The sequence below is a fragment of the Euprymna scolopes genome, chromosome 9 (genome assembly GCF_053919585.1).
Source record: "Euprymna scolopes isolate OS-2025 chromosome 9, ASM5391958v1, whole genome shotgun sequence".
Classification (NCBI taxonomy): domain Eukaryota; kingdom Metazoa; phylum Mollusca; class Cephalopoda; order Sepiida; family Sepiolidae; genus Euprymna; species Euprymna scolopes.
Window position 1 is genome coordinate 141730307 of NC_136490.1, and position 14729 is coordinate 141745035.

Sequence of the window (14729 nt, forward strand, 5' to 3'; positions counted from 1 at the left end):
AATAAATTTGTCTTCTCAAAATTGTCTAAAGCCCAAAGTATAACTTAAATATTATGTTTAGTTAACTAAAAGATCAATCGTCTCAACTTCTCTATATTTTTAAAGTATGTTAACATAATGGATATTTAAGTTTCTTCTCGACATTTGTATTGAGTTATCATAAAGGAGAAGAATTAAACAAGTTTTGTAAATACAAATTTCATAACATAAGGAAACTATTCCTAGAGATGAAAAATTAAGTTGTTGATTTTTCAACATCAAAATTTCATCTACAAGTAGAATAATAATTTAATGTAAATACCAAAATTTCATCTGAAGAAGATCGCTCAAATCTTCAAAATCGTCGTTTGCCAATTTGAAACTGTCACGTGACTCAAACCAACCAATGAAATGATGACACGAAAGCAATCATTCTAACATAAACAAAAAGCTCGTTTGGTCATTGTTTTAAAACTAAATTCGGTACTTGTGCAGTTTAATCAACACATTAAAAAAATGAAAATATCGAAAAAAGGTTATATTGCATGTATCCGTTATGGAACGAAGTTCTCCGAAAAAAAAAACTTCACTTAATTTCATCAAGTAGTTTTTTTTTTGACAGCGGAGAAACACTTATGATTCCGAGCAAAAGGTTAAATTTTTAGGAAGAAAAACTAGTAATAAAAATGGGGAGGGAGTATCGGCGCTTTACATGGAGTTATCTCCCCGTAGAGTGTTCAACAAATTCCATAATGGCTGACTTCAACGCGCTCTCATATGAACATGTTTTTCTACTGTAAAAAAAAAAAAAAAACTACTTGATCAAATTAAATGAAATTTTTTTCCGGAGATCTTCAGTCCAAAATGGATATGTACAATATAACCTTTTTTTTTTTTTTTTTTTTCGATATTTTCATTTTTGAATGTCTTGATTAAACTGTACAAGTACCAGAAATTCAATAAAATTTTAAAACCGTTAAAAAACAACAAATTTTACAAACTTTATTTTATCCTGAGCTTTTCATTTTTAATGATATAAGGCCATTAAAAAATAAATTCTAAAAATTCACACATAATAAGGCTTCATTCGTTTGTCTGCTTTTGTTCATTTGGCACATCACTTCAATAATAAATTTTAAACTACTGTAAAAGAGTAATAAAGCCCATCAAGTTCAAAGTAGCTGAGCAGTGGCTTGGTTCCCATCAGTTTTGGCAAATAACAAAGAGGGTCCTGAACAAAAGTGTGTGCTCTATCCCAACCATCATCAATGAACCTGAGGTAATCTCATCAGCATTGGACAAAGAACTTTGTAGCTAATTCAACCCTATTTGATCAGAGCTGCAAACCTCCCATATTTCCTCCTGTGTCTGAAAACATGCTATGCAACATACAAATATCTGTGCATGATGTTGCCCAGCTAATCAAAATCCTTGATTCCAGTCAGTAAAGCAACTGACCTTGATGGTATTCCTATTATAGTGCTGAAAAAGCTTCAACCAAAACTTGCTCCTATACTTACAAAACTGTTTAAGCATTGTCTTAAGGAGAATTGCTTCCCAACACCTTGGAAAACCTCATCATTATGCCCTGTATATAAAAATTCAGGTGATCAGTCATCTCCCTCTCAATGCAGACCAATCAGTCTCCTGTGCATTTATTGGAATTATTACGGAGTCACTAGTGTGGTGCCCTGTGATTGGATGAAAAACAACCAATCACGGGCTGCCATTCTAGTTTCCTCCCCCGACCCCTATTTGCGCGGCCCCTTCGAACTTTCGGCCTCTTTTGCGGTTGGGACCTGATTGCGAGTACATCTATTTCGCCAGCTCTCCGCCACCAGAAATACGGGACGCACGTGGAGTCCAAGCCGTAATAGCAGCACAGACCAAGGCCGCACCTTTTCTCTTCCATACCAACTAAGGACACAGGAAAGATTTAATTGATAAACGGACACATCACATCTGTGAGATAAGTTTCCCGCAAACCCAATTGTTTGCAACACCTTTATTTTCCCTTTTTGTAAATACAGTTTTTTTATAACATTTAACTCTGTGTTTGTTTTTCCTTTCTTCTTGACGTCGTCACATTACTTTGTTACCTCAAACGTTTGGGAAATCCCAATAATTTGCAAACAAATGAAACTAGCCTTTTACGCTAGAGACTAAAAATAAAACGTGGAATAATTTAACACGAAATAGATTTGTGTAAATTCAATTCAACCTTGACGTCGCTTGAGGAAGGGAATACAAGCCTATGCTATTTTGGTGTTACTACTGGAACTGTAGAGGTTAATTTCGTCCGTCCCCCCTTTTTTTCTTTCTTTCCTTCCGTTTCCTTCCTTTATTTTGCTTGTAGATATTTGCTCTCAGCAGTATGAATGATTTTAAGCAGATAAAGGGCGTTAGAGCCTTGATTTTTAATAGAGATTCCTTTAAAAGGAAAATTACTTCGGCCGTTGATTTAATGTCAGCAGAAGTGTTGCTCAATAACATTTGTTTTAAAAGGCAAGAAATTCTTATTAACAAATGGTTGACGGAGGTCGACGTAATTAATAATAGAATAAGTGAAAAGGCCGATATCAATTTAGAAGATAGCGGTATGTTGGAAGACGAAAAGTTACAGGCGGAGTTTGTTTACAACATATTCAAAAGGCTCACTGAACTGGAAGAGAATATTTCTCCTTCCAATAAAGAATCTGTCCTAGTACAAAATCCACAAATGCCACTCGCAGCCGCGTGCGTTTCAGCCCCACGGTTGCAGTGTGCTAAATTTAGTGGCATAAGAGCTGGTAAATTTGAATTTAAAAATTTCCTAGCTCAATTTGAGAATTGTGTGGACACCGTACATTCAAAAAAAGCCAAACTATCACTTTTAAAAAGTTTTTTGACAGGTTACGCGTCTCAGTTAGTGTTTCACCTCTTGTTAGAAGATGAAAACTTTGAAGTGGCCATCAATTTATTGAGAAAGGAGTTTTTGGATATTCCTCTCATTATCGATGAAATTTTTAAACAACTGCTGGGTAATACTCCTAAATATGACCCAGAGTTTGCTAACATAAAAAGTTTTTTGTCAGAAATAAAGGCTGACCTAGCTGAACTAAAGTCTTTGTATGGTCTGGATTTTTTTGAAGAAAACACTCCTGGCTACGAACTGATTAGCCATGTAATTTTTTCCCCAACTCTTCAAAAAGAGATAATAAGAAAAGTTGATAGTAACTATCCAAAAATTAATCAGATCTTTGATAGTTATAATGAGGTCATAAAAACCTTGATAAAAACCAGTTTTAAAAAAACTCCAAATTCCCACCAAGACAATTTCAAATCTAGGGAAGGAAATTATAATAAAAATAATAATGTAAGGAAGGGTGTCCCAACGTTGGAAAACTTTGCTATAAAATCTAGCAAAGTTACTAAGCATTGCAGATTTTGCAGCGTCAATGGACACACTATGAACCATTGTCCAAAATATTTCTCCCTTGAGTCGAGACGTTCTAGGTGTAGAGAAATGGGCTTATGCCTCCTTTGTACAAGTGCCAATCATAGAACAGAAGACTGCTATGGCAAAGGAAATAAATTACCTCGGAGATGTGCACATTGTAAATCCCGAGGCCACGTTACCCCACTTTGTAATGAAACAGATAAGGGTGGAAACAGTCCAACTGCTTCCATGCACGTGTGTGCTAACACTAGCATGCAGGAACAACCCTACATTTTGCCGATAGTAGCAATTACTGTTTTTAAAGGAAAACGAAAATATAGATTTAACTGCCTCTTTGATACAGGCAGTCAAAGAACCTATTTCTCCAGGAATGTTATTGAAAGATTAGGGTGTTATAAATCTCTCCTCACTCCAGTTGAATACGAAGTAAAAACCTTTTTAGGGTCGCAAACAAAAAAATTGAACCAACTTGTAGTGGGGATAGAAGTAACTAAGGGTAGTTCCTTGTCTCTACCAGTTCTTATCGATGATGAATTCGATATGAACTTAAGATTTGATAATTTTAAGTCTGTAAAGAAAAATTTAATTAGTTTAAATTATACCCTGGCCTTTTTGCACAAAAAAAATGACATTCGTGTACATGGCCTTTTAGGCATTGATGTGATTCAATTCATGAAGAACATCAAAATGATAGACTGCATGCAGGGCTCTGCATGGGAGTTTCCTGCAGGCATTTCCCCGTTTGGCAATTGCCAACATTTTTTGTATGATAAACAGTGTAATCCTAAGAAGATTAAGAATAAGGATCTCCACAATTATCATGCCATAGTCTCCAAATACTCTACGTGCTCAGACATTAGGGTAAATTTTGTAATGAACCCGATAAAGAGCTACCCTGATCCCCTTGCTGAAATATTTGATGAGAGTCAAGTAGAAAGAAATTTAGAGAAAATGTTTGATGTAGATTCCCTAGGTATATCATCGGAAGACGAGGCTACTTGTAATTATGACAAGAGTAAAATTATGGAATTTGAAAATTCCATTGAATTTAAAAATAATGCGTATCATGTAAAACTCCCCTGGCATGATGACAAAATCAAGTCTGTACCTTCCAATCACAGAATTGCCCTTTCAGTGCTAAACAGAGTAGTAAACAAGCTCGAGCAACAAAAATTACTCGATGACTATGCTGAAATATTTCATCAACAGGAGCAGGAGGGTATCATCGAACGTTTTGAGGTAGCTCCTGAGAATTTTTCAAAATACATTTGGATACCACATAGGCCTGTTTTAAAGATGGAGGAACAGTCTACTACTAAGATTAGACCTGTCTTTAACTGCTCTCTGAAGACTAATAGTAAATATTCTTTAAATGAAGCAGCTTATCCTGGCATAAATTTAATGGGAGATATGCTGGAATTACTATTATTATTTAGATCTAACAAATATGTGATGTTAGCAGACATTCGTAAGGCTTTCCTTATGATCAAACTCGGATCTCTCGAAGACCGTAACAGGTTTTGTTTGCCTTCAAAAAAAATCAATTTTCCTGTGAACCTTATTATTGGCTATGTTTGCCTTTAAAAAAAAAAAAAAAATCAATTTTCCTGTGAACTTTATTATTGGCTATGTTTGCCTTCAAAACATCAATTTTCCTAAGAACTTTATTATTGGCTGTGTTTGCCTTCAAAAAAAAAAAATCAATTTTCCTGTGAACTTTATTATTGGCTATGTTTGCCTTAAAAAAAATCTATTTTTCCTGTGGACCTTATTATTGGCTATGTTTGCCTTAAAAAGAATCTTTTTCCTGTGAACTTTATTATTGGCTATGTTTGCCTTCAAGAAAAAAAAAATCAATTTTCCTGTGAACTTTATTATTGGCTATGTTTGCCTTCCAAAAAAAATCTATTTTTCCTGTGGACTTTATTATTGGCTATGTTTGACTTCAAAAGAAAAAAATCAATTTTCCTATGAACTTTTTTAAAAAAATCAATTTTTCTATGAACTTTATTATTGGCTATGTTTGCCTTAAAAAAAAAAAAAATCAATTTTCCTATGAACTTTACTATGGGCCGTATTTGCCTTCAAAGGGAGGCAAATCCAAGTTTCTGTGACCTTTCATTATGGGATAGTTTGCCTTACAATAAGCCTGCTATGAACCTCCAGCTTAAAAGCATAAGGACCTGTAACTGCAGAGAATTATGTTGCAATGATTTCATATTGCAATTTTGTTTTGGGGGAGAATATTGGAATTATTACGGAGTCACTAGTGTGGTGCCCTGTGATTGGATGAAAAACAACCAATCACGGGCTGCCATTCTAGTTTCCTCCCCGACCCCTATTTGCGCGGCCCCTTCGAACTTTCGGCCTCTTTTGCGGTTAGGACCTGATTGCGAGTACATCCATTTCGCCAGCTCTCCGCCACCAGAAATACGGGACGCACGTGGAGTCCAAGCCGTAATAGCAGCACAGACCAAGGCCGCACCTTTTCTCTTTCATACCAACTAAGGACACAGGAAAGATTTAATTGATAAACGGACACATCACATCTGTGAGATAAGTTTCCCGCAAACCCAATTGTTTGCAACACCTTTATTTTCCCTTTTTGTAAATACAGTTTTTTTATAACATTTAACTCTGTGTTTGTTTTTCCTTTCTTCTTGACGTCGTCACATTACTTTGTTACCTCAAACGTTTGGGAAATCCCAATACATTATGAGTAAGTTGCTGAACTCTGTGTTAAATAGAGAGGTAGTCAACCACTTTAGCAAAAATAACCTCCTCAGTGACATGCAACATGGTTTCTGTTCTGCTAGATTTACAGCAGATGTGCTAACAGTTATATCTCATAAGATTAGCAAATCTCTCAACAGAAGCTTTCTTTCTCTTGACATATCAAAGGCCTTTGATAAGGTATGGCATAAAGACCTACTCCACAAAAGATTCTGCTACAGTATAGCTGGAAATGTTCTTCAATTATTAAATCATTTTCTCTGATAGGCTCATAAGAGTAGTTGTGGATGGGCAGAAATCAGAAGCTCACAGTGTTAACTCTGGAGTCTCTCAGGGGTCCATCCTGGGCCTAACTCTCTTATTGATCTACATCAATGATCTCCCAAATCACATCCTAAGATCATTCGTAGACGTTTATGCTGCCGACACTACCATCTATGGCAACACTTCAAAGGTCATAAATTACCAAGTTCTCTCTGATCTTGATCACATTGTGCAATGGGGAAAGAGGTGACTGGTTAATTTTAATGCATCTAAAACCAAGCTTCTATCTTTCCATCATGAACACTCTAATCCCCATTTGGCATCAATTGAAATGAATGGCTCCTATCTTGCGGAAGCTCCATGTTTTGACAAGCTTCTGGGTTTGATCTTTACTCCTGATCTGAAATGGAATATGTACATCAAATCCGTTGCCAAGCTTGCTGGAAAAATGGTTGGATTGCTCTACTGCTCCAGTAGATATCTCACTGCTGATTCAATTCTCTACTTGTATAAGAGCCAAGTATGTCCAAGGATGGAGTACTGTTGTCATATCTGGGCAGGAGATGCTTGAAGCAGCTTATCCTACCTTGACAGAGTTTAAAATAGACTTCGTAACCTAGTAGGAGATGCTCTTTTCTCTTTCATGCAACCTCTTTCTCACAGAAGAAACGTTGCAAACCTGTCTTTGCTTTATAGTTATTTTCATAGCAAGTGCTCGTCTGAACTTCAATCTGTGGCCACCCCTTGCCTGACTTCCATGAAAAACACTCGTCTAGTTGAAACCACTATCAATAATTTCCCCCTCTTTATCTGTGCCTAAACTTAAATGTAGATTACATGAACAAAGCTTCTTTCTTAGAACTGCATGCCTGTGCAACTCTGTTCCATTAGCCTGTTTTCCAACTAACTTCAATATGGTTATCTTCAAGTCCAACATAAACAATTTCTTGATGAGCCGTCACCATAAGTAATCCAAATTACCAAATTTCCACGTTTGTTGCAGGCCAGGATATAATAATCCTAACTCGCTACAAAAGAAAATAATAAAACGAATGGAAAGAAGGAAACAAAACTTAATTGCTGAATAAAATAAAACATATCGTTTATTTTTTGTCGAAATTAAAGGGTTTAGGTGGAACACGTCTCCATTCAGTCGTTGACGACTACACGCATGGAAAGGAAAGGAATGAAGTAAAGGAACGAGAAGTGGCAGTCCAGCATGTAGAAAAAGAAAGAGAGAGAGTGTTGGGGTCAGCAAAGCTGTGCGTGCATGATAGCAGTCGTCCACGTGGAAAAGTCTTCAAGCCAAGAGCTGTGGACATGAACTTGTCTGGTTGATGAACCAAGGCAAAAGGGAAGAGAGAGGAAGTTGAATGTTTGTTGTTGACTTCTATACCGGGACCAGTGTTCTGACTGCGCATGTCTAGATTTCCTTTCAGGGGAAGTGACGTTTCCCATGTGTGCGTACATGTGTGCGTTTGTGTGCATACATGTGTGTACGTTAGCATGTGTGTGTATGCACATGAATGTGAGTGTATATGCGTGAACGTGAATATATGTACGTGTTTGTGTGTATGTATGTGTGTGTATGTGAGGAAAAAAACATTTTCGAACAAAACTCCCTATCCTGATGAGAAAAAAAAAATATTATATCAATTAAGGAATAATATATATATATACCAATCGGTACGGACCCAACTATGGAAGATCAGATAAATAAACGTGGATTTATAAGATCAAAGAATCCAATCTTGATCGCCCTTCGGGGCCCGTGGCGCAGTTGATAGAGACGTTGAATCTCTACAGTTCCAGATGAACATTGTCTGAAGATAGCGGTTTCAATCCCACCCAAAGCGTGCCAGAGGTTAATTGGCCACAATGTGGTGAGACGACAACAACTACGGATGGCAGTGATGGCCGAGAATGCAGTTAGGAGATTCGAAGTTCCTATCCATCGCGGTTACCACCTGACGAAGGCCAGAGGAATATTTGGCTGAAACCTTGTGAATAAACAAAACCAATAAAAGATCAAAAACAACAACTAATAAAGATGAGAATAATACTCCGAAATAAAAATAAATTAATATATAATGCTCATCTCAAAAATTAATTCCAATTAAGGAATAATATATATATATTCCAATCGGTATGGACCCGACTATGGAAGATCAGATAAATAAAAGTGGATTTATAAGATCAAAGAATCCAACCTTGATCGCCCTTCGGGGCCCGTGGCGCAGTTGATAGAGATGTTGAATCTTTACAGTTCCAGATGAACATTGTCTGAAGATAGCGGTTTCAATCCCACCCAAAGCGTGCCAGAGGTTAATTGGCCACAATGTGGTGAGATGACAACAACTACGGATGGCAGTGATGGCTGAGAATGCAGTTAGGAGATTCAAAGTTCCTATCCGTCACGGTTACCACCTGACGAAGGCCAGAGGAATAGTTGGCCGAAACGTGAATAAACAAAACCAATAAAAGATCAAAAACAACAACTAATAAAGATGAGAATAACACTCCGAAATAAATTAATAAAATTAATATATAATGCTCATCTCAAAAATGAATTCCAATTAAGGAATAATATATAAGTTGTGTATTGTGTGAAATGTTTTGGTCAATGAACTTTTCGACCTGTTTTTGTTGTTGTTTGTGGTGTGTATTTTGTAATTTCTTTGTCCGTTTCTGAGTGCGTATGTTCTTGTATTGGACTAGGAGAAATGTGTAATTGTTCGTCTATGAATGCAGGTTGAAGTCTGTCTATTGTAATAGTGTCTTTTTTATCTCTTTTTAATATGGTAAAATACTTTTCACTGCTGTCGAGAACTAGATAAGGTCTGGAATAATTTGGACAGAGTGGTTTTTTGACTGCGTCGTTCCTGATAAAAACGTATTTACAGGTGTGAATATCGCTTGGAACAAATATGTTCGTGTCTGGCTTTTTGGTTGGAGTGAATTTTAATTGTGACATTTTATGTTTTAAATCCGTCACAAAAGTTGTTGTTGGGGAAATGTCTGTATTGTTTTCGCAGAATTGTCCTGGTAAAATCAGTGCTGATCCGAAAACTAATTCTGCAGGTGTGCTCTGCAAATCTTCCTTCACAGTGTTGTGAATTGCTAGGAGAATGAGTGGCAAATTGTCTGACCAGTCCGCTTTGTTTTCGTTCATAGCCAAAGATGCTTTTAATTGTCTATGAAACCGTTCCACCATACCGTTTGCACAAGGGTGGTAGGCAGTAGTCTTAATGTGCTTTGTTCCTAACAAATGGTTGAATTCAGCGAAAAGAGTTGATTGAAACTGTGAGCCCCTGTCCGTTGTGATTACGGAGGGCACTCTGAAAATTGCTATCCAATCTTGTAAAATCGCTCTGGCTATTGTTGCGGCTGATATGTCTTTCACTGGTATTGCTGTCGGCCATCTGCTGAATCTATCGACTATAGTAAGGATGTGGTTATGTCCTTTTGAAGTGGGCAAGGGTCCAACCAAGTCGATATGAACATGAGTAAACCTAGCATCTGGTACACTGAAAGTTCCTGAAGGTGATTTTGTGTGCCTGTGAACTTTGTTTTTTGGCAAGGAATGCAAGTTTTAGTCCAACTACGGATGTCCGTATTCATATTTGGCCAAACAAAATGTTCCCTTATTAATTTCACGGTGGCACGTTTTCCTGGGTGGGACCATTGAGGCTGGGTGAAATATAAGGGCGAGGGTTTTTTTGTGAAACATCGCAATAGAAAGTTGTTGATCTGAACGGTGTTAGCATTTCTTTCAGTTTCAGTGAAGTTTTGTCCATTACAGCTGGGAGCATGGTATCGGCTAATTGCTCTTGTGCTATTAATTCCATACTTAGTGGAGTGGAATTTAAAGAAGCAATTGTTGCGCGAGATAATGCATCAGCTATAATGTTTTTTTGACCTTTTACATACCGTATATCGGTAGAATACTGAGCTATATAGTCAAGATGTTGAATTTCTCGTGGACCATATTTGTCGACATGTGTGTGTAGAACAAATGTTAGCGGTTTATGATCCATATGAATGGAAAATTTTCTGCCTTCGAGGAGATGTTTAAAGTGCTTAATTGCAAGGTAAATTGCAAGTAACTCTCGAGAAAGTGCTATATTTAGTCTGCGCTTTGTTTAACTTGGCAGAGAAAAATGAAATAGGGGTCATTTTGTTGTCAGAAATTTGGTGAATGACAGCTCCTACTGCTATTTCCGATGCATCCGTCATAAGAGTGAGTTCCGTTGTATCGCTATCTTGGATACATGTAAGTTTTGTGAAGTTTGCCAAAGCAGTTTTCGATTGTTCGAAGGCCTGTAGTGCAGGTCCTTCCAAAACTAACTGTTGGTTTTTAGTTCAGTTTTTTAACAAGTCCGTTAAAGGTGCGAGTAATGTGGAACAGTTAGGCAAAAAGCGTCAGTAATAGTTAATTATGCCTACAAAATGGCGTACTTGTCTGACAGATGTCGGTAAAGGGAAATTTGAAATGGCACTTACTTTTTCAGGCAAAGGGGAGATTCCATCCTTGTCGATTAAATGTCCGAGAAATTGAACTTCTTGGTGGACAAAAACACATTTATTGGTGTTTAGTTTCAGACCAAAATGTGACAGTCATTCGAAAGTTTGTTCTAGGTGTAGCCGGTGTTCTTCCAGGTTTCTGCTGGCGATTAAAACATCATCCACATATGCAAATATGAACAGCAGACCTCTGAAAACTTTGTCAATCAAACGTTGGAAAGTTTGACAGGCGTTTCTCAGCCTGAAAGGCATCCTTAGGAACTCGTAAAGGCCAAATGGTGTGGTCAGTGCAGTTTTATGAATGTCTTCTGCGACTGGAATTTGAAAATATGCCTATAGTGAGCCGTTTAGACCTGCCAAATTTGCTTTGTCTGGATCAAACACACAGACACAGAACAAGCTGTGTGCAGTAGCACACATGCATAGAGCAGAGCACGCACAAACATAACATAACTTTGACACGCATATATTTCCGGTGACCTTTGACATAACCTTCCGTTTACGTCTTTTTTTTCTCTCCCTCTTTTTCGCTGGACATCAATCCATGCACACGTGTAAACCATGCGCTTCATAAGTGTGCACTAGGAGAGCGACAGCAATAACATGAGGTAGGCTTGTATATTTTTCTCTTAAATATTGTTACTTGTGAGATGCATACACATAGAGCACACAATATGAACAATTCAAGACTGTCATATTTAAGCAACATATCACTGGGTAAAATATGAACTGTAACCTCTACTTATGCATCTTCCACAGAGGTCAACGCGTACAAGCCACAAACACACGTCCTTACATGACTACCCAATTACTACACAGATGTATAAACCTTACTTTGTTTTGTTCTAAATAAATAATGTATTTTATATATATGTACTGGTATAATGGTTGTCTTTATTGTTAAGTCGTGAACATGCATTATATAGCCTGGCAACATGACTTTACGAGGTCCAGTTTGGAGAAAATTGTGGCGCCTTGTAGTCCATTGGCAAAGTCGTGGATATGGGGGATAGGATATCTATCCGGAACTGTTTTCGCGTTTAAGCATCTAAAATCTCCGCACGGGCACCGTGTGGTGTTGTCAGCTTTCTATATCATGTGGAGTGGTGATAACTAAGCACTTTTCGAGGGCTGTATTATCCCCATGTGGAGTAGGTTTTGAAATTCGGATTTTGCTAATTTGTATTTATCCGGTTTCAAACGTCTGGGGATTGAATAGATGGGCGATCCTGTGGTCTTAATATAGTGCTTAGTGCTATGCTTGATGGGGTCCGTGTTTTTAAATGGCTGGGAAGGTTGAGGAAATTTTTGGAGTAACCGGCAGACGTATACATCTTCGGGTAGGGCAGTGCTGATTCTGGTGGTTAAAAATTTCAAGGTAGTTCTTCTCAACAAAATCTTTGTTTCATTGTCTGTCAATGTGTGATGAGTCATATTGACAGACAGGTTGAAATGGGCTAAAAAGTCTGCCCCCAAAATTGGAGTGGTCACGCTGGCTATGGTGAAATCCCAGAAAAAATTCCTTTGCATTCCAAGGTTTAAATTTAAAGTTTTCTCATCAAAAGTGGGTATTTTTGTACCGTTGGTAGCTTGTAGGTTGAAAAATTGAGTCCCTGTTAGGTGGCCATGCAGTGTCGGTATGATGCTGATTATCCGTGAATTTTGTCACGGATATAAAACAGACAACCTTTTTTTTTTGTACTTCAGCTACAGTCGTCGTCGTTACTGGCTGGAAGGTTCGTTTCTCTGTGCTGATTTTTTGAACGTGCAGGGTGTAGTGCATTTTCTTGCATCAACGCCGAATCTCCTGTGGTAGAAGCAAGCATCTTGTTTATCTCATGATGTGGACCGGTTCCTGCTTAAACTTCTTTGCCTGTAACTTTGTCGCGTGTCGTTGAAGTTTCTGGGATAATGTCGATGCATTCGAAGTATGTCGACTAGATGCTTTGAAAGCTTTTCAACTGTAGACTTTAATTCTGCTATTCCTCGTCTCGGTTTTGGTCAGGTTACTGTTAGTGGGCGTATACTTGTCGGCTCCGGGAACTTTCATGAATTCTGTCAGCTATGTCGGCGAGCTTTTCTGTTGCCTTCTCCTCCGAAATTGGAGCGAGGATTTGTTTGGTAGTTGGGGGTAATTTACCCAACCATAGACTTTTCATGATGCTGTCTGACATTTTGTTGTCTCCCAACAAGGCTTTCATATGGCCAAGTAGTTGAGAAGGCGTAGGTCTCCTAACTCAACTTGTGTGAATAAGTTACGAAGCATGGCTTCGTTGGAAACACCGGTTCGTTGCAGGATTGCTTGCTTCAGCGTGTCATACGGTCTTTCCTCAGGTACATTTTCGAGAAAATCTGTGACTTCCTCTACCACCTCCAACGGCAGTTTTTCCACTAGGTAACAATAACACGCTCATTGTGACGTTACCTGTTTAGCGTCAAATATGGCCTGTAATTGGACGAACCATATTTTTGTATTTGTCGGGTTGAAGGGTGGAATATTTAATGTCATGGTTTTGTTGTAGGAGTCCGTCTGTTGAAGTTCCATTTTGTTTTTTTGTTTTTTTTGGAGAAAAATTATTTTTTGTGCGTGCCGTGGATTTGTGTGGAAGAGTTTAGTTTACACCGCGTGTTTCATTCAGACTCATTCATCTTATTTTAAAATAACAGGGTCACCATTGATTGTTGCAGGCCAGGATATAATAATCCTAATTCGCTATATAAGAAAATAATGAAACGAATGGAAAGAAGGAAACAAAACTCAATTGCTGAATAAAATAAACATGGCGTTTATTTTCTGTTGAAAATAAAGGGTTTAGGTGGAACACATGTTCATTCAGTCGTTGACGACTACGCGCGTGGAAAAGAAAGGAATGAAATAGAGGAACGATAAGTGGCAGTCCAGCATGTAGAAAAAGAAAGAGAGAGAGAGAGAGAGAGAGAGAGAGAGAGAGAGAGAGAGAGAGAGAGAGAGAGAGCGTTGATCTCAGCAAAGCTGCACATGCATGATAGCAGTCGTCCACGTGGAAAAGTCTTCAAGCCAAGAGTTGTGGACGTGAACTTGTCTGGTTGATGAACCAAGGCAAAAGGGAAGAAAGAGGAAGTTGAATGTTTGTTGTTGACTTTTATACCGGGACCAGTGTTCTGACTGCGCATGTCTAGATTTCCTTTCAGGGGAAGTGACGTTTCCCATGTGTGCGTACATGTGTGTGTTTGTGTGCGTACATGTGTGTACGTTAGCGTGTGTGTGTATGCACATGAATGTGAGTGTATATACGTGAAGTGAATATATGTACGTGTCTGTGTGTATGTGCGTGCGTACATGTGTGTGTGTATGTGAGGAAAAAAGCATGTCCGAACAAGATTAATGATTACTATATTATCCCATTGACTACCGTACACCCATTAATCCTTATCGTCGAGTGGCTTCCGGGCTTTGATAAGTGGTGATTCCTTTGTAAAAACAAAAACAAAAAAAAAAGGATAGAAAACTAACTATCAATGAGAACAGTTTTCAAAGACAATGAGCGAAAATTGAGTTTTGCTAAATTGGCCTAAGATTTTTAGTTTTCAGAAAATAATTACCTGCATTTTTACGATTCGAACTCTCGTGTTTATTTTTGTTTACCAGGAAATGACCTTTTCCTTTTATATTAATTTTTATTCAAAGAATATGCTCAAAAAGTCAACGAACCTGATGAATATTGCTCCCATACCTAATTTTTTTTAATTCTCGTCTTTTTTTTTTTTCAATTTTTTAGCAGATTATTATTATGGAATGGACAGTAGTCTA

At 37.8% G+C, this 14729-nt stretch overlaps 1 protein-coding gene across 1 annotated transcript; it reads left to right on the forward strand.

The window, feature by feature from the left end:
* The first annotated feature begins 2353 nt into the window (after positions 1 to 2353).
* LOC145284669 (uncharacterized) lies at positions 2354 to 14656 on the forward strand. The gene is made up of 2 exons (XM_080133568.1): positions 2354 to 4928; positions 14607 to 14656. Exons 1-2 carry the CDS (start codon positions 2354 to 2356, stop codon positions 14654 to 14656), a joined length of 2625 nt encoding a protein of 874 aa, XP_079989694.1.
* The last annotated feature ends 73 nt before the right edge of the window (positions 14657 to 14729 follow it).